General features: G+C 38.7%; 1 protein-coding gene across 1 annotated transcript; it reads right to left on the bottom strand.

Annotated features, from left to right (window-relative positions):
* Positions 1 to 2,914: 2,914 nt before the first annotated feature.
* Positions 2,915 to 23,210, bottom strand: EIF5A2 (eukaryotic translation initiation factor 5A2). The gene is made up of 5 exons (XM_012466708.3): positions 23,119 to 23,210; positions 22,202 to 22,401; positions 21,537 to 21,641; positions 8,752 to 8,883; positions 2,915 to 7,853 (listed from the first exon to the last, which is right to left on the bottom strand). The coding sequence occupies exons 2-5, from the start codon at positions 22,364 to 22,366 to the stop codon at positions 7,794 to 7,796; spliced, it is 462 nt and encodes a 153-aa protein (XP_012322131.1). The 5' UTR covers positions 22,367 to 22,401; positions 23,119 to 23,210; the 3' UTR covers positions 2,915 to 7,793.
* Positions 23,211 to 24,882: the final 1,672 nt, after the last annotated feature.

Raw genomic sequence — 24,882 nt, 5'->3', positions numbered from 1 at the left:
GAAAAGAAATATTCATGCAAGAAAATATACAGAAACCAAAAAGATAATGTGTGAAAATATCTAAAATCTCACTTGCTTACAAATAGCTATTAAATGTTTTGGGGGTGTGCATGTCTATAAATGTGTCTGTGTGCATCTATCTACTCTATCTATCTATCTATCTACCTACCTCTGTCTATCTATATATCTCCTTTAGATGACATAAATTCATAAAAATTGGATGGTACTATATATACTTTTTGAGCTTAAAAAGTTTATTTCGAAGTAATTTAAATGTTATGAAAGATTATAAAAACAGTTCAAAGCGCACGCACGTGTGCGTGCACACACACACACACCCTCTTTATCCAGATTTTTATTTTGTCTCACCATTTGTTTTCTCACTCTATTTTTCACACACAGACACCTCTTTTATTGTGTCTAGACTTCCAACTGGTTTTGTTAAAGCCAGGTTATAGAGAAAGTCACTCATGTTTTATTCTAGGACTTGTATAGTTTTATTGTTTTCATTTAGATCTCTACTTCATTTGTAGTTTATTCTTATGTATGTTGTATGGAATTCATCTTATTTTTCTAATTGTCCTAACACAATTAATATGTATCAATCTTCACCCAGTGATTTGCAATACTATCTTGATTATATACTGAATTTCTACATGTATTTGGGTCTGTTCTGGACTTTCTATTCTATTTCATTGATCTGTCTATTCACTTGCCAGTACCTCACTGTTTTGATATAGATGCTTTGTAATATGTTTTAATTTCTGGTAGTCCCCACTCAGAGATAGTCTCCACTCAGCTCTGTATTTTCAGAATTTTCCTACTGATTCTTGCATATTCATATTTCCTTATAAACTTTATTAACAACTTGTTAAACTTCATTAAAATACTTGTTGGTATTTTTATTAAGACTATATTAAAATTATAAATTAAATTAAGTAGAACTATCATCGACTAACATATCAACCACGAATTTGGAATTTGTTCAGGTCAACTGACTCTTGGGAGTGCTTATAGTTTTCTTTGTATATAGTTTGTACTTCTGTTTTCATTGTACACTGTATAACAGGTTTAAAATTTCTACTTAGAAAGACCTTTTTATTTTCTAGTTTTGTTTTTCATTTCACTTGGGACTGGTATCACAGTGTTTTTCATATTTCTGCTTTATAGAAGCTACTGCTGTTTTCTTGGTGCTCTAAATATCCTTTTTTGTGTGAAAGTTCTATTTGTCTTGGAAAGAAAATATCTAACATCAGGATGGTAATATTTGATATATATCCAAAATATTTACCTCATTGATTGTATAGCAATTAAAATGAGCTACAGTGACACCCACATTAAGTGAAACTTACATAATTATGAAGAAAAATGTAGACACACTATGAGTGTTAGTCGATGAACCTCTCTTCTCCCTTAGAATCTGTCTGTTGGGGGCCTGGTGGCAAACAGGATTGGCGGGCCTTTTTGGATTTCTTGGGCACCAGACTACAAGTCATTGTGGTTCTGGGAAGTGTCCCTGGGTGTAGCCAGAAATTATTTTAACTGTATTCATAAAAAAATCTCAAACTGGACAAAGGATTGATATAACCTTGTAGGTAGGTCCTTTTGAACCAATACACATCCAGTGGTTGTAACTGATATGACGGCAAGCGTTGTGGGAAACAGATACTGTAAGTTCCCAGTGGAGTGAATAATTTAGATAGGCAGTATGGTTTCCAAATATGCAGTTCCACAGAAGGGCATTCTATCTGGATAGAATGTTTTATGATTTAATGATGGGGGTGGGGGAAGGATAAGATGCAAACTGTAAGAGACATGAAACTTGTACTTAGCCCTTTTCAGTCTTCTGTTTCCTCCCTCTATACCTTCCTCTGGGTAACTGGGCTACTGAATTTGCAAGTGGCAAAAAGGAGTGGGGATAGAGGCTAGAAGACTCTAACTGGTGCTTCTTTTACTGACCAACTTTGCATTGTGGATCTGGTAGATTATGGATAGTTATGATGATCATAGATACAAGGTGACAACTGCCATGGTATCCCTGGCATAGCTCACATGTCAGGGAGTGAGAGGGATGTTCTAGGATGGTACAGAGTTTAAGGAAGAAACACCGAGCCACCTAGAAATGAACATGTCCAGTTGGTGTGGATTAGACATGGTGAGGATTGGAAAAAGGGTGAAGAGTTTGCTTCAGGGAATTATTGCACCACTCATGTGGAAAGGGAGCAACAACCCCAGCTTGTAGGAAGGAAACGCCTCTGACCCTGGGAGATCAGGAGTGAGGGAAGTAGCATTACCCTCTCTTACATTAAATATCTCTGGAAGGATGCATAGGAAGGGAGTGAAGAGGGAACAATGTCTTTATTCTTTTGTACCTGCTGAATTTTGAACCAAGTGACTATTCTATATAGTTAAAAAAATTAGGCCGGGCGCAGTGGCTCAGGCCTGTAATCCCAGCACTTTGGGAGGCCGAGGCGGGTGGATCACAAGGTCAAGAGATCGAGACCATCCTGGTCAACATGGTGAAAACCCGTCTCTACTAAAAATACAAAAAATTTGCTGGGCATGGTGGCGCGTGCCTGTAATCCCAGCTACTCGGGAGGCTGAGGCAGGAGAATTGCCTGAACCCAGGAGGCAGAGGTTGCGGTGAGCCAAGATCACGCCATTGCACTCCAGCCTGGGTAACAACAGCGAAACTCCGTCTCAAAAAAAAAAAAAAAATTAAATATTGACCTAAACCTCAAACTAAAATTTAGAAATTAAACAGTCCTAGCCATAATGCTAGGGCACTACATAAGGACTTAGAATATAAAGTACTCAATAAAAACAAGTTAATTTTCTTTTAAAGTGATGTATACTTAAGTCATACAATTTTCGGGTATGAAATTGTTTTAAAGATGTATATATACAAGAATAGTGCAAGCTGTTAAGTTAACTTTTATTGAATACAACTGATGAAGTTAACAGACAAATATATTTTAATAATATAACAAAAGGTTATAATTGTTAAGGTATTATCTGCATTTTAAAGGGTTTTTAAGTCAAAGACTTTGCATTTGAATTTTAACTATTTTTGAAATGTAAAATGCACAATCAGTAATACTACATATCTTACAATTTTAAAGTTTTAGTGAAAACATTTGAGTCTCTGCAGGTAAAAGCAATAGTTCTCCTATATCTAAGAAAGAAAATGTATTACTAAAAAAGTGCCACTGGATTTAGACAATGCCATTCCAACTGTTTTCTTTTTGGGGAAGAGGATGAAAGTACATAATAGTATACAACTAGTCATTTTCATTATACTAGTATAGAACTAGTAATTTGCATTATGCTTTGTAATAAGCACAAGAGTGCTTATTTATAGTAGATATTAAACGCAATAAATAACTCCTCAGAAAAGATCAAAACTGTGACTTGTGACAAGCTGTTCAGTCATTGCTGAAAATAGTCCAGAGTTCTTTAAAAAGTGCAATGTTGAACTAAGATAAACTTAAGTCTACCAATACCAAGAAATAGTTTTAGGGACTTCATATAAATAGAATAACCTGTCCCTTTTATTTGTAAAATAGGTTTCTACCTGTTCTAAGGCGGGGAATAGTGGTAGATGGCAAAGTTTGCCAACAAGTATGTTTCTAGCAGCTGAAAGCCTGGTATGCATTACTGTAAGATGCATCTTTTACAGAAAGAAAACATGCTTATTAGATGTATACAGCACTTTTCAGGCACTTGACCTCACTTGGTAGCTAAGTTGGTGTTCAGATGTTTGTTTAATGGAAAAACATTAAATTACATATTGGCTTCAAGACATGTTTCCATAGAACATCTGTGTTTCATAAGCTAAATCCATATGTTCCCTGCTAAAATCAAGTACTGATGCCATATACCCAATTCAGAGAAAAAAAATTTAATAGATTGAATTGTCTCAATTTTTAAGGTTTTCCACCATAAATTTTTCTTAAATGTTTGTTGCCTTGTCTGAATGCTAGCAGAAAAAAGCCTTGAAAATTATGAAGTATTATAGCAAAATGACATTAAAATGAGAACTGCTGATCAGTATGATATACTGTTCATGGAAATATGCTTATATTTTCACTCTTACACTGCTTAAGAGCCATATTTTCCATAGTAAATGTGTTCCTAGTTCATATTATAGAATTCAATATGTAAACATTTCAATGTACCCAAAAGAGCATTATTATCTATTATCCCTAAATATGTTTGGTGAACTTCTACATTAATGGCTAGCTCCAAAACTCTCTTTGGGGTCCATGCCAAAAGAATGCTTTCAGATACATCCTAAGGATAGGATTCTAAGATGGGACTGCCAAATTCTATTCTAAAATGAAAAAATATTCTGAAATGAAAAAAATATGGCAAGATTCTGGTCTGGATGCTACTGTTTCCTTTTTTTTTTTTTTTGACTATTTAGCACGTAGTTTAAGTGTGCTGACATTAAGGATTTTTTTATATGCATGTATCATGGTATTACAATTTGGGAAAATTTTACAATATATTTTCAGGCAATTAGCTTTAAAATAATGTAATTTCAACTCTTAGCACAAACAGTCCTGAGAACAATGCATTCAAATTACAGCTCAACTAGAAATAATAGAATTGAGAAACCTTAAAGTACAAAAACAAGTTCTGTAAAAGTTGTAAATTAAAAAAAAAGTTGCCAACAGTTGAGGCACTACCAGACTCCAGTACTTTTAAGAGCTGGGACTTTGGAAAAAAGAACTAACATATAAAGCTATGTGTGCACATGTGCACACGCAAATTGTGTTGTAATAAAAAGTTGTGTCTCCGATTTTACAGCCTAATCATTTTATTGGTGTCTCCTATTATGCTCTAACTGCAGGAGAGTTTTGGTAATTAACATAAAGCACTGGTACAGAGATTTGTCTCATTAAGGGAAAGAGTCAAGAGCTTGGTTAGCAACAAATTCTTCAATTGACTGACAGCCCTTGGAAGGGAGCATGAAAGAATCATAATTATGTTTATGATGCAAATGCTAAGTCAAAGTAGCAATGATACGATCTATGTTGTAGTAAATAAGGTATAACGAAATCTTCACAGTATAAATAAAACGTTCTAAAAAGAAGCAAATATTCAACCTATTAATATACACTGGTGAAATGTATACAGATAAAAATGGCTTATCACTGTACAATCTATCAACATGACAGTCCACATTCTATACATGTTAACTTGTGATATTTAACATTTGCTACAAAAAGTACAACAAATACTGGGAATCAACTTTAACATTTCTGATGTCTAAAAAGAATGAAGTGACTTCTGTTCTATGTTAAAAAATACATGTTCCCTGCTTCCTTTTAATATAATTTATAAAGCTTTACTAAATGAAATATTTTGTTCTAGAGAAACATCTATTGACTTATGTGAAAATAAAGTCCCATATCTTTAAAATCTATACTTATGTATCAAGAGTATTTACACTGCATATATTACTTAAAATGAAGATATTTATGCATAAATAGTTTTTGCCATTCAAAGTATGAAGATAGAGATGCATTATTATAATTATTTGTACATCCTTACATCACAATTGAAAATATATTTATGTGAAGTTTGGCAAGTTAGGAAGAACAGGGGCATGCAAATCAAGAGTTAATACTAAATCATAACACCAGCATGGTTAAGAGGGGCTACAAGAATGACCTGCAAGCAGCACAGGTTAATAATTTTCAGGAATTCCTATGAGTAACAGTGCTAACCAGTAGCAAGTAAGATACACATTACAGAGTACTGATAAACTAGAGCAGTGTGTAGTAGGTACTTAAATAGAATACTGGAAAGAATGTAGCCTAATTTTTAATTGTGCTTTAGATGGGCAAAAGCTAAAATGATACACTAAAAACGATTAACTACAACCTCACTCTTTTGTGCTTTAGAAATTTCCTTTTTGCATTTCTCTTAAAGTATCTTGCTTCTTCTCCAAATGGGTTTGCTGAGGCTAAGACAAGATTTAAAAGTGTGTACAAATTCAGCAACTAAAACTTGGGATCTTCTGTTACTAATGCTATTTCCAGTCACTGGTTAGGTCAGTTACATGATCCTATATGATATATTTTCCTTTAGAAGATAGGAACAAAGGGCTTTTTAGAGGTCAAGGCATGATGGGAGAGGTCTAAGAGCCAGTCTTAGAGAATTAAGGTATTTCTGAGATAGTGATTTTGTTCTGTTTTGCTCCAATATGATGATTGTTATTGAGTCAAACCCTGTAACAATGTCTAAAATTCTGGAAGTAATATACATAGGACTCAAAAGATTAAATAGAAATGCAGTGATGTCACCTTTTAAAATACCTTTTAAAATAGTTCAGTTTATAGAATTGTTAGTTATATTTCACACCAGCAACTGAATTAAGTCATGTAACAATCAGAAAAAAAACATACACTTAAAATAAGTTAAATAATAATATTCATATACAGTAATATTGCTTCCATGATTCACTTTCAATTCACTTTAGAAAAAAAGTACATAAAATTAACAAAACTTCCAAAATTCCAAATCAATTTAAATAATTCTCAGTTTTTGTTTAATAAATACCTTAATGTCAAAAAATCTATACTTAAAAATGCTTGGAAAGGGGCCCGGTGTGGTGGCTCATGCCTGTAAAGTGCTGGTACTTTGGGAGGCCAAGGCAGGTAGATCACCTGAGGTCAGGAGTTCAAGACCAGCCTAGACAACATGGTGAAACCCCGTCTCTACTAAAAATACACAAAAAAATTAGCTGGGCGTGGTGGTGTGCACATGTAGTTCCAGCTACTTGGGAGGCTGAGGCAGGAGAATCACTTGAACCTGTGGTGCAGAGGCTGCTGTAAGCTGAGATTGTACTCCAGCCTGGCTGATAGAGTTGAGACTCGGTCTCAAAAAAAAAAAAAAAAAAAAGTTGGTAGTATTTACTGATAAATAGTAATATTTATTCAACATGGTTGGAAAAAAAAATGCATTGCGTAGTATCCTGTAAAGCAGATCACTCCTTTAAATGTTGGGGGCAAAGTTAAAAGCAAAAACAACTGAAAAGCAACTTTTCATTTTTATACTAACTTACAAAGTCCTCACATAAAAACGTATAGCTTTAATCAACCCTCTTTGCCACTTTTGTGTCTTCCTTTAATATGAGTTGCTAACTTTCACCCAACAGTTCAGTGCCCTTCTGCCAACCGTAAGAAGGGACTAAAACCACCATATATGGTTACATCAAGTCTGCCAATAATTTGGTAAATAGTATAACCAAAGTAATCACGTGATTGCATGTGGCCACCAAAATAACTGACATTTTTTGATAACATGATTTTTGTGTAAGGATTTGTGTTTGCCCTACACAGGCTGAAACTGTAACAATGCCAATATATAATCAGTTCATTTTATATTAAATCTGTAATTAATGCAGAGCAGTTTAACTTACATGTGGTATTTCAATACCACTTTATGCTACATTGTTTTATTTAAAACCCTGGTTTATCATTTAACTAAAACACAGGAATAATTTGCTCAGACAAATCACATCTGCTGAAGCTATCTTGTTTGTTTCTTGGACTGACATACTGAAAATCACAGGAATATTATAGGAAACATACCTACAAAATTCAAAAAAAATTTTTTTTAATTATCAATTGCCTGTAAAACTAACCCACCACAATCTGAAAACAATTAAAAAAAGAAATGAGGTTGCTTATGAAGGCTATAGCTTTGGTGACAACTTAGAACCCAACTTTAGATCTGCAGTTGATTCAGACCTAAACAGTGTTCATGCTTGATGTTCCCATTTATTTGCAGGGTTTTATGGCTACAGCATATTCTTCACTCATTGCACACATGACAGACACCTAGAAGCAAAAAGGCAGGCAAAAAGTTATTCAGAAGACAATACATATAAAAGATTTAACTAGTTCATCATATATTGTATATTTGTGTATATTTTGTACATACAGACTTTTGAAAGGAGTACTCCAAAACAAGCTACTTTCTTTACAGTTTTCTAAAGCAGAATTTCTTAAATAGTGGTAAGACAACTTCCAAGGAACAAAGAATAAGAACTATAAATGTTTCAATACTTACTACATGTTACATTTCTGAAAGTTGTAACAAAACACAGAGTAAATCTCCTTCACTCTTTGACAATCCAGTAGTATAATTTCTTACCCTTAAGAATAGCTCAGGGCTGGGCGCCTTGGCTCACGCCTATAATCCCAGCACTTTTGGGAGGCCAAGGTGGGCAGATCACCTGAGGTCAGGAGGTGAGACCAGCTTGGCCAAGACCAGCTTGGCCAACATGTTGAAACTCAGTCTCTACTAAAAATTAAAAAATTAGCCGAATGTGGTGGCACATGGCTGTAATCCCAGCTATTCAGGAGGCTGAGGAGAGAATCACTCGAACCCAGGAAGCAAAGGTTACAGTGAACTGAGATCATGCCACTGCATTCCAGCCTAGGTGATGGAGGGAGACTCCATCTCAAAAAAAAAAAAAAAAAAAAAAAAAAGCTCAGGTGCAGAGCTTTGAAACAAAGTTGGGTTTGAGAATGTTTATGTAGCAAAAATGAACTTTGATACTTTCTTTGGTAATGAGTCTCTAAGGGTTTTATGGCAAACCTGCCTTAAAGATCATTTTCAACATTTTAGCAATATTTTTAAACCACATTCCATATGTAGAATTTTGTGTTAACTAGTTGAGGCCAAAGCTTTTATAAAATGGTTTTCAAAAATAATCTTTCTCTAAGTCTTTACCTGTACATCTTCACCTGCATTGTATTTTCCTTCTATTTCTTTGCCGAGTTCACCTTCTGGCAGTTTAAGATCCTCACGAACTTCACCAGTTTCTGTCAGCAGGGAAAGGTAACCATCTTGAATGCATATCAGCTATTAGAAGAAATTATATCATTTGTGCTGATTAGATTACATCCACTTCTTTGTAATGTTTACATAGTTAAATTGTAATTGACATTAATTTGTATAAGTACACAGTAATACATTAATATTCTTGGTATTTTCAAATGCTAAAAATACAAAAAATATAAAATACGTACAGAATGGAAGTATAAGTTTACTTCTCCCAATACTTTCCATCCCCAATCTCTGCGTTATTAAACAGTTTAGGCTTCTTTACAGTGTATTCCATTTATATTCACAAAATAAATATAGTTGATTTTTAAAAAAAAAGAAATTGGGATATTGTAAGCATTTTACAGTGAACCGCTTTGACTTAATGTCTTAGAAATACTTTCTAACCAGAAAATATAGACCTAACTTAGTTGATTTAACTACCACATTATCTGCATGAACATACTATAACTGATTTAACCAATTTCACATTACTGGGCATAAAAGTTATTTTTGCTATTACAAACAATGCATTTTTTAATTTGATTATGAGCAAAATTAAGTGGAAAATTTTTGGTCTTCAGCTCACTGCCAACAACAACAACAACAACAACAACAACAACAACAACAAAATCCACTAGCATGTTGATAACATTAGTGAAAAAAAAAAAACCCAGTCTTCAACCCAACTTGCAAACAAGCACGGTTTTGATATCACTGAACTTATTTACTACAGGAATGAGGAAAAAACCAGCCTCCACGCATTCATTCTATTAATAAAAGCATGTTCACCATTAGTATGCCTAGAATCCTAACACATTTTATAAAAGGCTATCATCGAGAATACCAGCTGCTAACATCTACAAAAGGAGTCAAAGACAATGGTTCTTGAACCCCTGTAACCACTATGATATAAACCAGGCATATTATTAGGATTGCTCTCCTCTACATATACCACCTGTCAAAACTGACTATGGCTCTCCACAGAAACTCCATCTACCACAGGAAATTTGAGTTTTTCTAAGTCTAAAAATCTCAGAATTAAGATCCTACAGTGCTACAACAGGACTTTTAACTAACCTCTTAGTCCCTCAAATATTTGTGAGGTGGCTGGTAGAGAAGTGGGAACAAGGAGGTTGAGGTAGAAGTGTAATTTTTTTTTAAATTATTTTTTTAAAGATGGGGGTTTCAATATATGGCCTAGGCTGGCCTCGAACTGCTGGGGTCAAGTGAGCCGCTGCTTTAGACTTCCGAGGAGCTGGGACTATAGGTGTGTACCAATGCACCTAACTTGAAGTGTAATTTTTAAACAACCACAAGATTCCAAGGCAAATCTTTCTGATTTCTGTTCTTGTAGTAATTCCCCAAAGCAGAGCTTGTCTATTTCAAGAGTCAAATGTTCCTACTTTGTCATTAGTGACTGAAAAACGGAAGCCAAATAATAATACTGATATTTTGAAAATTATGTATGTAATGGATTGATTTTATTTTTTAAGAGTTAAGAATCATAAACTGTGGAATGAAATATATAAAGCATTTCAAATGTAAAATGTGTAAACATCATATAAAACATCTAGTAAAACAATGCATTTACAAACATTAAACATTTTATCAAAGTAAATTGCTATATTAAATACAATTAGAGTTTTTAAAAATAAAACTAAACTACAGAAAAACAAAACTAATGAGAACAAATTATTTAATCCTTTACATGGTCTGGCTCTGTGTCCCCACCCAAATCTCATCTGGAACTGTAATCCTCACATGTCGAAGGAGGGACCTGGTAGGAGGTGACTGGAGCATGAGGGCAGTCTCCCTCATGCTGTTCTCATCATAATGAGCGAGTTCTCTTCAAAGTGTTTAGCAGTTCCTCCCTCACTTGCTGTATCTCCTGCCACTATGTAAGATGTGCCTTGCTTCCCCTTTGCCTTCTGCCATGGTTCCTGAGGCCTCCCCAGCCATGTGGAACTGTGACTCAAACCCTCTTTTCTTTATAAATTACCCAGTCTCAGGTAGTTCTTTATAGCAGTGTGAAAATGGACTAATATGGAAAATTGGTGCCAGGAGTCTGGGGCACTGCTATAAAGATGTCTGAAAATATGGAAGTGACTTTGGAACTGGGTAATGGGCAGAGACTGGCACAGTTTAGAGGGCTCAGAAGAAAGAAAGATGAGGGAGAGTTTGAAACTTCCCAGAAACTTGTTGAATGGATTTGACCAAAATACTGACAGTGATATGGACAGTGAAGTCCAGGCTGAGGTGGTCTCAGATGGAGATGAGGAACTTATTGGGAACTGAAGCAAAGATCACTCTTGCCATGCTTTAGCAAAGAGACTGGCAGCATTTTGTCCTGCCCTAGAGATCTGTGGAACTCTGAACTTGAGAGAAATGATTTGGGTATCTGGTAGAAGAAATTTCTAAACAGCAAAGCATTCAAGAGGTGAGCTGGCTTTTTTTTTTTGAAAGCGTAAGGTTATATGCATTCACAAAGAGATGATCTGAAATTGGAGCTTATGTTTAAAAGAGAAGCAGAGCATAAAAGTTTGAAAAATGTGCAGCCTGACCATGTAATAGAAAAGAAAAAGCCATTTTCTGGGAAGAAATTCAAGCCAGCTGCAGAAATTTGCATAAGTAACAAGGAGCCGAATATTAATAGCCAAGACAATGGAGAAAATGTCTCCAGGGCATTCCAGATATCTTAATGGCAGCCCCTCCCAACAAAGGACCAGAGGCCTAGGAGGGAAAATTGGTTTGTGCGCCAGGCCCAGGGCCCTGCTGTTCTGTATAGTTTTGGGACTTGGTGCTCTGTGTCCCAGCCACTCCAGCTCCAGCTGTGGCTAAAAGGGGCCAAAGTATAGCCTGGGCTGTTGCTTCAGAGGGTATAAGCCGTATTCCTTCATGGCTTCCACGTGGTGTTGGGCCTGCAGGTGCACAGAAGGCAAGAGCTGAGGTTTGGGAGCCTCTGCCTAGATTTCAGAGGATGTATGAAACACCTGGAGATCCAGGCAGAAGTCTGCTGCAGGGGCAGAGCCCTCATGGAGAACCTCTGCTAGGGTAGTGTGGATGGGAAATGTGGGGTTAGAGCCCCCTCACAGAGTCCCCCCTGGAACACTGCCTAGTGGAGCTGTGAGAAGGGGGCCACCATTCTCCAGATGCCAGAATGGTGCACTGTGCACCTGGAAAAGCCACAGGCACTCAACACCAGCCAGTGAAAGGAGGGGCTATACCCTGCAGAGGCACAGGGCTGGAGTTGCCCAAGGCCTTGGGAGCCTACCTTTTGTATCAGTGTGCCCTGGATGTAAGTCATGGAGTCAAAGGAGATTATTTTGGAACTTTAAGATTGAATGGCTACCCTGCCAGGTTTTGGACTTGTATGGGACCTGTAACTCCTTTCTTTTGGCCAATTTCTCCCATTTAAAATGACAGCGTTTATCCAATGCCTGTACCCTCATTGTATCTAGGAAGTAAATACTTGTTTTTGATTTTACAGGCTCACAGGCAGAAGAGACTTCCCCTGTTTCAGATGAGACTTTGGACTTGGGCTTTTGGGTTAATGCTAGAATAAGTTAGGACTTTGGGAGACTGTTGAGAAGGGATGATTGTGTTTTAAAATGTGAGAACATGAGATTTGGAAGGGGTCAGAGACAGAATAATATGGTTTAGCTCTTTGTCCCCATCCAAATCTCATCTTGAATTGTAATCCCCACCTGTCAAGGGAGGGACCTGGTGGGAGGTGATCAGATCATGGGGTAGGTTCCCCCATGCTGTTCTCATGACAGTGAGTGAGTTCTCTTGAGATCTGATGGTTTAAAAGGGTTTGACAGTTCCCCGCTGGCTTGCTGTCGCTCCTGCTGCCATGTAAAATGTGCTTTGCTTCCCCTTCACCTTCCTCCATGATTTTAAGTTTCCTGAGGCCTCCCTAGCCATGTGATATTGGGAGTCAATTAAATCTCTTTTCTTGCTGGGTGCAGTGGCTCACGCCTGTAATCCCAGCACTTTGGGAGGCCAAGGTGGGTGGATCACCTGAGGTTGGGAATTTGAGAGCAGCTTGACCAACATGGTGAAACCCCATCTGTACTAAAAATACAAAATTAGCTGGGCATGGTGGTGCATGCCTGTAATCCCAGCTACTTGGGAGGCTGAGGCAGGAGAATCGCTTGAACGCAAGAGGCAGAGATTATGGTGAGCCGAGATCATGCCACTGCACTCCAGCGTGGGCAACAAGAGTGAAACTCTGTCTCAAAAACAAAAAAAAAACTCTTTTCTTTATAAGTTACCCAGTTTCAGGTAGTTCTTTATAGCAATGTGAAATCTTTTAAATTGAATTATTTATTAAAAAATCTTAAGTTCTATAGAAAAGTTGCAATAATGCAATGACATCCCATATCTTTTATGTAGATACATCCATTAACATTTAATCACGTGCACTTTTTTCTCTATATGTCCATCCAATATATATATCTATCATATACATTCTTATTTTTACAGAACCATTGAGAGTAAGCTCTAAAGATCATGACTCTTCAGCAATAAATTCTTCAGTCCAACAACCATGACTTTTTAGCAATTAAAACTTCAGTGTGTTTTTCTCAAGAACAAGGATATATTCTTAGGTAACAATTAATTTTTCAAAATCAGGAAATACTGATAACCTATTATTCAATATATAGTCCATATTTAAATTTGCAAATTGTCCTAATATTGTCCTTGATAGCAACTTATTTCCCTAACTCCATGATCATACCTTGTATTTATTTGGCTATCATGCCAGTTTAGTCTCTTAATTCTAACAGTTCCCCCACCCTTTATGTTTCATGGCATTGACTTTTTTTTGGGCGGGGTTGTTTTTTTTTGAGACCAGGTCTTGCTCTGTCAGCCAGGCAGGAGTGTGGTGGTGTGATTGTGACTCACTGCAGCCTCAACCTCCAGGGCTCAAGTGATCTACCCACCTTAGCCTCCCAGGTCACTGGGACCACAGCACACAACCACTATGCCTGTTGTTGTTGTTCTTTTTTAATTTTTATTTTTTAGATACAGGGTCTTCTTGTGTTGCCCAGGCTGATCTTAAACTCCTGGGGGGGTTCACTGTTTTAAAGAATATTCCTCAGTTTGGGTTTGTCTCACTGTTTCCTCATGATTCAGGTAATGCATTTTTGAAAGGAATACTATACAAATGATCATCCTCAGAGTATCATTATCAGGAGGCAAATGTCAATTCGTCCCATTACAAGTGATGCCAACTTTGATAAGCTGACTAAGGTAGTTATCTGCCAGATTTTTCCACTCCAAAGGTACACTTTCCCCCTTTGTAATTTGCAAGCTTAAAAAAAAAGCCAACAGTATCACTGTCAAATCCCCAAGCATATTTTTGTGTAAATGTTTCCATCTTCTCTCAAAGGCCTCTCTGACTCCATAGAGTTGGAAGGTGGGGATGGTAAGGAGATTGTTATAAGCCAACTCTAAATACCTCCTTCTGGTCCTTTACCTTTAAACAAACCTACTGACTTGATTACTTTTAGATGTTTTTGAACGATTTTTTTTTTTTTTGGTAGAAAGTAATTATTAGTAGCAAGCAGGGAGACAGCAGAGGTCAGAGTCAAAAAACTTTAGAGATGTTAGGCATGTGGAGGTGTACCAAGCTCCTGAGCAGTATATGAGATTATAATGCTATCAGAGTGTGCTATTTTTGGCCAGTCACAGTGGCTCACACCTGTAATCCCAGCACTTTGGGAGGCCAAGGCCAGCAGATCATTTGAGGTCAGGAGTTTGAGAACAGCCTGACCAATATGGCAAAGCCTCATCTCTACTCATCTCTACTAAAAATACAAAAATTAGCCAGGTGTGATGGCACCTGTAGTCCTAGCTACTTGGAAGGCTGAGGCAAGCGAATCACTTGAACCCAGGAAGCAGAGATTGTAGTGAGCTGAGATGGTACCACTGCACTCTAGCCTGCGTGGCAGAACAAGACTCCATTGCAAAAAAAAAAAAAGAAAAAAGAAAAGAAAAAGAATGTGGTATTTTTTATTTCCTGCTAAAAGAATCTAGGGCTCCTTGGAAAAATGGATAATTCCAGGTCCAGATCAGGAAGTGTGTAAGGTGAACCTGGAGTAAGCTGTGGCACTAAAAAGCAAGGAGCTATCAAAGAGAATTAACATTAGGCCTATGTCAAAGGAACTCAAGAGCTAACTTGAATAAGCTCCCACTGGCCAAGATGGAACAATGTGAGAATCAATAAGGACAATAACAACAAAGGGTTGAAACACAAATATGTTTAAATGCTCGTTTATAATGAAAAAAACAAATGTATTTGGTCATCTTCAGTGGGCGCTAGGAACCAATTTATTTTATAAACTGTACCTTAAAAAGAAAGAGTCAAATACACCCACCCACCCCTACACACATAGACACTGTCTCTTAAGGTAAACAAAAATTGATGAAGGGAAGTTTCTTTTTATAGAAGTATTCTAAGAAAAACAAATGAAGGAATGACAGATCATAATTTTTGTCTCCTCCAATTAATAGACTGAGGTAATGATCACATATCTGGTAATAGCCCAAAAAGAGAAATAATCAGACTTATTTACCTAATGGTTGCACAGAACATTATGGAGTAGTCATGTTAAAGAAAAGAAAGGAAGAAAATAAAAATCTAAACTTGATCAAGACTGTACATCTTACTACCAAGTCTCAGGAAACACAAGGGACAGAGGAACATGTTAAAAAAACAAAGAAATGCAATTAGCAAAATCCGTACAGTGGGAAAGTGTACAGAAGAAATGATCCAGTATCTTTGTCAAAAAATTGAAGAGAGAGGAGAGAGAGAGAATTGATCATAATGATAATTGCTGAAGCTGAGTGATAGATACACAGGATCCGTTATCCTATATTTTGAACATTTCCATAATAAAAAGTGAAACAGAAAAAATGCTAAAGTATATATGAATTCTAGAAAGAGCACTGTAACCACTAAGTGCTGGGAGGCACAGTAAACTAAGGAAGCAAAACATGATCTACAAGGGAGTGTGGGGAGAGTTAGTGGCTGCGGATTCTGTCTTTGATATTGTCAGAATAGGAAAGAACACTGAAAAGAGAGAATTATCAGGAAACTATTTTGCCTGCATTTGTACTACTAATACATAACAGAAGGCTGGAGAAGGTATATTATTCCGACAGGTGCCTTCTTAGTTCTAATTTCTGAATTTAATTTTGTTTCTCAATCTATTTCAAAACAACCAGACTTGTTTAGGTAACACGTATTCTTTTTTATTTCTTCCTTCTTTTCGCCCAGAGAGTAGCACTCTTGAGCTACTTCTTTAGAGTTGCTGGTCCCTGGTAGAGACTGAATGCTTGATCGCTATTATTATACAGCCTAAGTAAATAACACCACCATCACCTGGAGTGTTATCTGACCCACAAAGCCACACAACTGGGAGAGCACAGCAGCTCTCCATCACTGAGTGGAAGTAGCATATATAAGATCAGCTTGAGAAGGAACTAAAAGTGCAAACAAGTTGTATAAGAAGTAGTTCAGACTCAGAAAACACCTCCTACCACACTGATACTTCTCCCTCAACTCATACCAATGACTTCATGCAGAGTTTCCTATGACCATTTGACTGAGAAAGGAAAATATTCACAATGGTTTCTAGATAGTTATGCATTATATGCAGACAGCATTCAGGGGTCAGCCAGAAAGATAGCGGGTTTGGGAAGAACTTCAAGTACTGGACCTGAAAGAAGACAGAACCAGAGGTGTGGATTTGCACTGGTTATGGGCTATAGCTAACAATTTGGCTGGAAGGTTAAGGACATTGAAAGAACAAAATAGGAAAACTGCTGACAGTAAGGTTTGGAGAAGTCGTATGTTGACAGACCTCTCCAAATAACTGAAGAATGTGACCATATGAATGCTCACTAAAGGGAATCTGTAGAGACTAGGCTCTAAAAAATTTGGTGTACAAGGTGATTTTTTCTGTGAATGCCATTCGGCTTCTTTTTTTTTTTTGAAATGGAGTCTCACTCTGTTGCCATGCTGTAGTGTAGTGGGGCGATCTTGGTTCACTGCAACCTTTGCCTCCCGGGTTCAAGTGATTCTCCTGCCTCAGCCTCCTGAGTAGCTGGGATTACAGGTGCCTGCCAGGCTAACTTTTGTATTTTTAGTAGAGATGGGGATTCACCATGTTGGCCAGGATGGTCTCGATCTCTTGACCTCGTGATCCTCCTGCCTTGGCCTCCCAAAGTGCTCAGATTACAGGCATGAGCCACCGCACACGGCCTCAGCTTCTTTTTATAGCTTCCCCAGTCCTTGCTCAGAAATGACACAGGCTTTCTCTCACCAAGACTGATCTGACGACAGCCACTACTGAACACCTCACAGAACAGAAGAGTCTTGATATGGCACAAGAAGAACAAAGAACAGAAGAACAAGAAGTCTTGATACGTTTCCCAAAAGAACAGCTGGCCACTTGACTGAATACACTGTACCCTTTCCATCATGGAACAGGCAGCAATTTTTTCTTATTGCAATAGTTTTACTCTACATATGGATTTGCCTTTCTTGCCTGCAGTGCTTCTGCAAAAATCTCATCTAAGTTTGCAGAATGCCTCATTCCTGTCATAGTATCTCACACTGCATCACTTCTGACTAGAAAACTAATTTTACAGGCAAAATAATGAGGCAGTGAAACACCCAGATAATTCACTGGTTCATCTACCTTATCATTTCAAAACAGCTTCCATCTGTGGATTGGCCTTGTGAAGACTCATATATGGCACTTGCGGGATAGTACTTTGTTGGCCTGGAGTGTTGTTTTTTGCAGGTTACAATATATTTCAAAATATGGTGCTATTTTTCCCTAGATAGAATACACAGGTCTAGGAACTAAAGTTAGTGGCTCTTCTCATGATAACCCTTAATGATCCTTTAACAAATATTTGCTTTTAGTCCTTCCAATATTGGGCCCTACTGGTTTAGAGGTTTTCTATTTCCAGGGAAAGACTGCTCCCATCTGAGAACACAAGGATTCCATGAAACAGGTAAAAATTATAAAAAGACTTTAAGCTCAAGGAATTAACAGCCTTAAAATTAAATTAACACATCAACATCCAAAGGATCTACTACTTATTTGAAGAATATACTAGGATTTAATAGTCACAATTTGGGCAATTCACTAATAATCCAAAGGTCCACAATATGTACTTTATGTGTCTGTAGTAATTAGTTTTCTTTCTGGAGAATGGTCTTCGAATGACAGATAAAACTTTAGTAAATGCAGAAACAGCATTTAACTTGTGGTGAGGTGCATATCAACACAGAACTTTCTAAAGAAATATGATTGTAAGGCCGGGCGTGGTGGCTCATGCCTGTAATCCAAGCACTTTGCAGACCAAGGCGGGCGGATCACCTGAGGTCCGGAGTTCAAGACCAGCCTGATCAACATGGTGAAACCCCGTCTTTACAGAAAAAAAAAAAAGAAAAAAGAAAAAAAAGAAATATGATTCTAGAGAATACTAAAGCCTGAATAAGCATTTCTGTATGAATTTGGGGATTCCCAAAGATGTATCTGGATGTATTTATAATTTACACCATCACTGAGCCCCAGATACCTATGACTACTTTTGGGAGAAGTAATGTAAAAGCAATTCTAATCCAAGCTAATCTTGAAAGAGAAGTCAGGAGACAATTTTTCTTTCATTCTGAACTTATTTTAAAACACATAAAATTAAAACTATAAATATTAATACATTTTCTTTCCTGTTTACTTTTTAATTATTCTAATGAACAGAATATATATTTCTCTTTAGCCAACTGCCCAACTGGCACTCAAAATACTGAATTCAGCAAATATAAAGGATTACACACAGCCAAAAAATAAGTAGGAATTTAATCAAGGCAGTTGGATAGGTGAGTGAAGACCACCATAGCACAATAAATATAAACTGAAAGTCTCATAGAACTTTTTTTTTGTGTGTGAGAGAGAGTCCCACTCTGTCACCCAGGCAGGAGTGCAGCGGCATGATAATGGTTCACTGCAGCCTTGACCTCCCCAGGCTCAAGTGATCCTTCCATCTCAGCCTCTCGGGCTGCTGAGACTACAGCTGTGTTACGTCACCTTGCCTGGCTATTTTTTTTTTTCTGTACTTTATAAAGATGGGGTTTGTTGCCCAGACTGGAGAACTAGCTTTTTTTTTTTTTTTTTTTTTTTTTTTGAGACAGAGTTTTGTTCTTGTTGCCCAGGCTGGAGTACAATGGCACAACCTCCGCCTCCTGGGTTCAAGTGATTCTCCTGCCTCAGCCTCCTGAGTAGCTGGGATTACAGGCATGCACCACCACGCCCAGCTAATATTGTATTATTAGGTGATCTGCCAGCCTTGGCCTTCCAAAGTGCTGGGATTATAGGCATGAGCCACTGCACTCGGCTGAGAACTAGCTTTTAAAAAAATTAACAGAAGTAAGTTTTGTATGCTGACATGAAAATAAAAAGCATAGAAATAATGAGTACTTTCTATGTCAGGCATTGTTGGATTAACTAATGAAACCTCAAAATGATCCCATGAGGCATTATTATTTCCATCTTTGCTTTATAAAGAAAGAAATGGAAGCAAAACAGGTTAAGTAACTTGTCAACCAAGGTCACACAGCTGTTAAGTGCCAAAGTAGAGACGAGGACCAGGCCTGCCTGGCCTGAATCATCCTCTTATCCACTTTGCAGTGTGGAGTACATACCGAGGGCTGCGACAAAGGTGAAGTAAGACATTTGTCTTGGGTGCAAAATTAAAAAGGCATCAAAAAAACTCCACAGTGATCAGATAAGCACTTTAATGCAGTATTTTAAATAATTAGAATAAATGCAAAATTCCTATGATAAAATGCCAAAATTTTAAATAAAGATGGGATCAGAATTAATTATTTTCTTTGTGCCTTGGGCTCCTATATGGCTTGTCATTGTTACTAGTCCTGTCTTTCTTTAAATTTTTGAGCCTGAGGCAAGAACCCCCTCACTTCATTCATTTCATGCTAGTCTAGGACCCAAACAAAAATATTCCTTCAAGTCTTGAGCTTCAATCATGTCTGACTAACTTTATCACAGTATAATAGTAATTACTGAAATGCTGACACCATCTTTCTGAAATATGCAATAGACAAAAGCATTCTATATTGAATATTACTGAATACAATGAATATTGAATATTCAACACATTCATATTTTAAGATGAAAAGAGAAACCCAATTTTGACAAAAGAAAATTCTATGCTCAGCTTTAGCCTACTGTATTATCCTTACCACATTCAGTAATCAACATATACATTTAACAAATGTGTTTTGAGCATCTATTACATACCACATCAAATTTGGTGCTCCAACAATAAATAAATGATAAAGTAGAATTTATACATAGGAAAAGGGGGAAACAGAACAATACTTGTTGATACACATCCACATATGGGGTACATTTTCTCATTTAATCCTCAAATTATCCCTATTTTGTAGATGAGAAAACAGGCTAAGACAGGTTGTATAACTTGTCCAAAATCATCCAACTAGAAAGTGGCAGAACTAGATCCAAACCCAGATCTATCTCATTAAAAAACAAAAACAAAAACAAAAAAACACTTGCTGTTATATGAAGACAATTCAAATTTCTACAAAGACTTCAAAGCAACCTAGAAAACATTTAGGACAGGTAGGAAAGTGAAAATATAAGTGTTACTAGATTGAAACTACAAAAAAGTATGTTTGCATGTGGACAAACAGCAAAAGAAAATCATTGGGTGTAGCTGATAGCAACATTAAAAAAATCTATATAATACAATAAAAGGTACAGAAAAAAAATCAGTTTAAGTTGGATAAAATAAATCTCAGTGTCAACTTTGTATTTTTTACTATGTAAATTGAGTAAAAATGAGTTTGACATATGGTATGCTTGATACAAAAATTGAAGACTTTCATGAAAAGCTTTAGTTATGAGTAATCTGAACTTCCATATCCTATGAGGTCAATTATTTGGTTACCATCAACATTCTAAACAATAAAATGCTATCATTAAATATGACCTATCCAAATGTATAACTGAAACTTGAACTTTACATATATAAGTTAGCAAAAGGTCACAGCATGGTCACTGAATATAATTAAACCATTTATATAGTTTTTACGTTTTCTTTACCATACACGGTGACCATGTATTTTATCCTTTATATTTATGGGTTTCAGCTTATTTCCCTACTTAAGAATGTCAAGTTCTGACTCATGTTCATTAATACGAAAAACTTGGTAGGAACATGAATTTCAGTAGTTTCTTGAATGTCTTAAGTCTGATCAGTGAAAAGAAATAAAACATCCAGGAGAGAGCTATCTAAATTAGAAATACTTTACAACAGAGAGGATAGTACTTTTACTAAACATTGGACTTAGTTGGAATATGCAGTCACTTGGCCTGAGGAACACTAATAAGTATTTGACTTTTTTAAAAATGCAAGAATGTGAAAAAATAGCAAGCTGGCAATAATCCTATAAAAGGAACACGTGTTAAAACATCATGATTTCTCCAATTTCTAAGATAGGTGGTGCCTAATACTTGGTTAGAAAAACCTACAAAACTACTCTTGGGTTTTGTCAAATTGCTGTTGATAGTACAACGTATTTGCACCTTGAAGAAACAAGCAACATTCTAAAGAAAATCAGTGCTTACTTGGTAATCATTTCTCTTAATATTTGGAACATCCATGTTGTGAGTAGAAGGACAAATATCTTCATATTTTTTGCCCGTGAAAATATCAATTCCAACAAGGTGAACCTAACAGAGGAGAACAGGAAACCTGTTTAATCTCTGCCAAGTCTATCACTCATTACACACACAAGAGTACAATACCAACGCTGATCATGACAGAATTCTTTTTCTCCTCCTTCCAAGGTCATCTAATTTTGCTTTCTTAAAAAAAAAGTAATGGTCATACAATTAAGATGCAGTAAGCAACTAAACAGTATCATGACATGCCAAGACCCAATGCAGTCCAGTGATTCAATTATGAGAGTACACAAGAAAAATAAAGTGTAGGTTTCTTAGAATTGCTAGAACAGGTTTTCTCATCTGTAAACTGAATAGACCTAGGTCACCAGGATTCAGGAAAGTTTTAGTTCCCAGTTAATGAAACACTGTAAACATTGTAATGGCCCAAGAAAGGAATGCTACCTTTAAGTTTTCAAAGTAATAACTGATCATTCAGCAATTGTGGGAAGGAAAAAAATAGTGCTTATTACAAAATTTCAAGTATAGCAATCTCACGATCTGTAACGGAATACAAATGATCAAAATCTCAACGCCGAAGCCACAGCCTGATCTGCAAGGGCACTTACCTTGGCATGACCATGCTTTCCAGTTTTGGAAGTTGACATCTCCACTATTTTGCATGGTCGTCCTTTGAGCACCACGAAGCCGTTTTTGCGCAAAGCCGAGCACTGCATAGGGTAAGTGCTGGAAGCCCCAGCATCTCCAGTAGTGAAATCAATTTCGTCCGCCATGGTGGGCTGGGGAGATGGTAGTTTTTCCGTGTGAACTACACAAAAAGTTTGTGTTTGCTTTTTAACAATGGGTATGTAGGCAGGGAAACGTATCATTTCGGACAAGTTATGTGCCAAGCATCATGGGCCTGTTATTTCTGCATGTATAGAACACCCACCCTAGACTAGCGGGCACTTTCTAACTCTGGCCTCTAGAAACTTTTCCAGCTATTGTTTGGGGAGGTGGGATAAGAAGTCGCAGAGGAGCCCGCAGAGGGTGGGGACACCCGCCCTGGGCGCTCCTCCGCTCTGGAAACAGCAGCTTCTGGCGCCCATCGCCCCACCGCAGAAGCCGGCGACCTTCCCGCGCCGCCCAGCCCTCCGCCGCCGCCCCGAACCCTACTGCGGGGGACCCAGCCCAGGCCGCACGTCCCCGCGAAGGATGCGGAGTAACAGAACCTGGCCGGCAGCACCCGGCCCTCTGCTAGCCGGCGCGCACCGCGCCCTCCAGCCTTCAGCGCCGCCGCTGCGGCCGCACAAGCGCCCCCTGTTCTGCCGGCATCCCCGGCTCGGCTCGGCTCGGCTCGGCCCGGCCCGGCCCGGCCCGGCCCGAACCGGCCCCACTAGGGCCTGAGCCCCGGCGGGTCCCGCGCTTGCCTCCGTTCCCTCACCCATTCTTCTTCCTTCCCTCGGTCAGCGCTCGGCTCTGGGCGCCTTCCCCGGCCCTGCCTCGCTCTGGCCCCATCCCCACCAGCTTTTCCCCAGGTCCTCACCTTTCAGCTGGCAAAGAGCGCCTTTCGCCTGCGCACCCGCGCGGGTCCCGTACAGCTGCGGCGCCGGCGGCGGTGGCGGCCGCGGCAGTTCCAAGAGCCGAGGCGGGGCCGCCACACTTTCCACACCCCAGCCTCCCCGCCCTTACCCGCCCCCACCTCAGCCCTACTTCCGGGATAGGCCCCGGAGCGTCACAGGCACCGCCCCCTCGGGCTACCATTGGCTGCCAGGTTCCCGAGGCCCCGCCCAGTCACGTGAAGCGCGCCCTGGCAACCCCACGTGCTGCGGATTAGTGCACTTCCGGCGTGGAGAGCACTTTCAGCATTCTGGTTGCTGAGGGTGAGCTCGCTGGCAGAGGAACTTGCGCCTTCCAACTCAGGTTTGTTGCGTTTGGGTCGCAGTCTACTTTACTGGGAACCAAGCGAGGCACCCGGTGGCCCCTGCCGTCAGGTGCGTGGCAGTTATCACGTGACGATCGTTGGCACTCGCGAGGCGCGCAGATTCAGTGAGTGCCAGTGTGGCTGGCTGTGAGGGGAACTTTGGGTTCGAGCTTCTGATTCAGCTTGCAGCCTTTCTTGGGGTTCGAACCCCTCTCCTGGTCTTTGAAGAACTCACGTGCAGTATTTTATTACCTGGCTCGGCACCACAGGTTCTGAGAACCTCACTCACCCCTTGGTGAGATTTTGGCATTGACTGCCGCAGGGTGCCCCTGTAGAGTCAGCACTGCTCCATGGGGTGGACACTCCTGAAGCATCCGCCAGCTAACAAGCTGCAGTGAAATGACTTAATCCACTTCTCACACCAAAAGCTGTTGTGAAGTTGTGGAGGCGGAACTTGTCTGACCCCTATCGCATTGTTGGTCCAGACAGGTGTCCTGCCAACTCATCCCTTCTTTCCTTCTGGCATTGGCATTCCTTAGAGTTTGGGTTTTAACTCTGCCGTATTAGAACGCTTGGATGGTCTTCGAAACTGACCTAGAACTTGTAGACTGCAATAGAAAGCTTCTTAAAAGAGATGTGCTCCCCCTTCACAGTTTCATTTCACAACCCACTGTGTCCTATCTTGAGGAGGTGACCTAGGAAATTACTTCTCATTCTACACTCGCATTTATGTAGTACTTTGATTTCCTGTTGCTGTCTTATGAATAATCTCATATCTCACATTCCTATATGACTACAGTTTATACATATCCTTCAAACATGTCCAGTTTAACTTTTACAGTAAGTTACTGCCCTCTCATGTACTGAACTCAGCCTCTAGCTAATATATGAAACAGCCATTACAGCAGTGGCTCATGCCTGTAATCCTAGCAGTTTGGGAGGCCTCCGCAGGTGAGTTGCTTGAGCTCAGGAGTAGGAGATCAGCCTGGGCAACACGGCGAAACCTTGTGTCTCTACCAAAAATACAAATTAGTGATGGCCTGCACCTGTGGTCCTAGCTACTTGGGAAGCTGAGGTGAAATGATCTATCGCTTGAGCCTGGGAGGCGGAGACTGCAGTGAGCCGAGATCCGGCTATTGCACTCCAACCTGGGTGACAAAGTGAGACCATCCCGCCTCCCCAAGCCCAATCCCCCAGAAAGAAAAAGCCAGATTGGAATCTCGGTTCATGAGGTCTTTCTGCTTTTTCTTATACCTTCTAACTTCTCCCTATTGTTTTTAGAATGATCGCTAATAGTATTTAGTGGTTATATAGGCAAGTAGTGTACTAAATTTTTCACGTGCATTATTCCTTTGATCTTGACTGCTGCTCTCTATTTTTAACCTT

Source organism: Aotus nancymaae, unplaced genomic scaffold (assembly GCF_030222135.1).
Source record: "Aotus nancymaae isolate 86718 unplaced genomic scaffold, 86718_ANA_hifiasm-v0.15.2.pri h1tg000019l, whole genome shotgun sequence".
Taxonomy (NCBI): Eukaryota; Metazoa; Chordata; class Mammalia; order Primates; family Aotidae; genus Aotus; species Aotus nancymaae.
Note: the sequence above shows the minus strand (reverse complement) of the source record. Positions and strands in the feature narration are given on the sequence as shown.

Bases quoted from the DNA above. Each gene is read 5' to 3' on its own strand.
- EIF5A2 (XM_012466708.3), bottom strand. From the start codon at position 22,366: ATGGCGGACGAAATTGATTTCACTACTGGAGATGCTGGGGCTTCCAGC. The intron at 21,642-22,201 runs GTAAGTGCCCTT...CTCCTCTGTTAG, and splicing joins GAAAGCATGGTCATGCCAAG to GTTCACCTTGTTGGAATTGA. The intron at 7,854-8,751 runs GTAAAGACTTAG...TTTTGCTTCTAG, and splicing joins ATGCAGGTGAAGATGTACAG to GTGTCTGTCATGTGTGCAAT.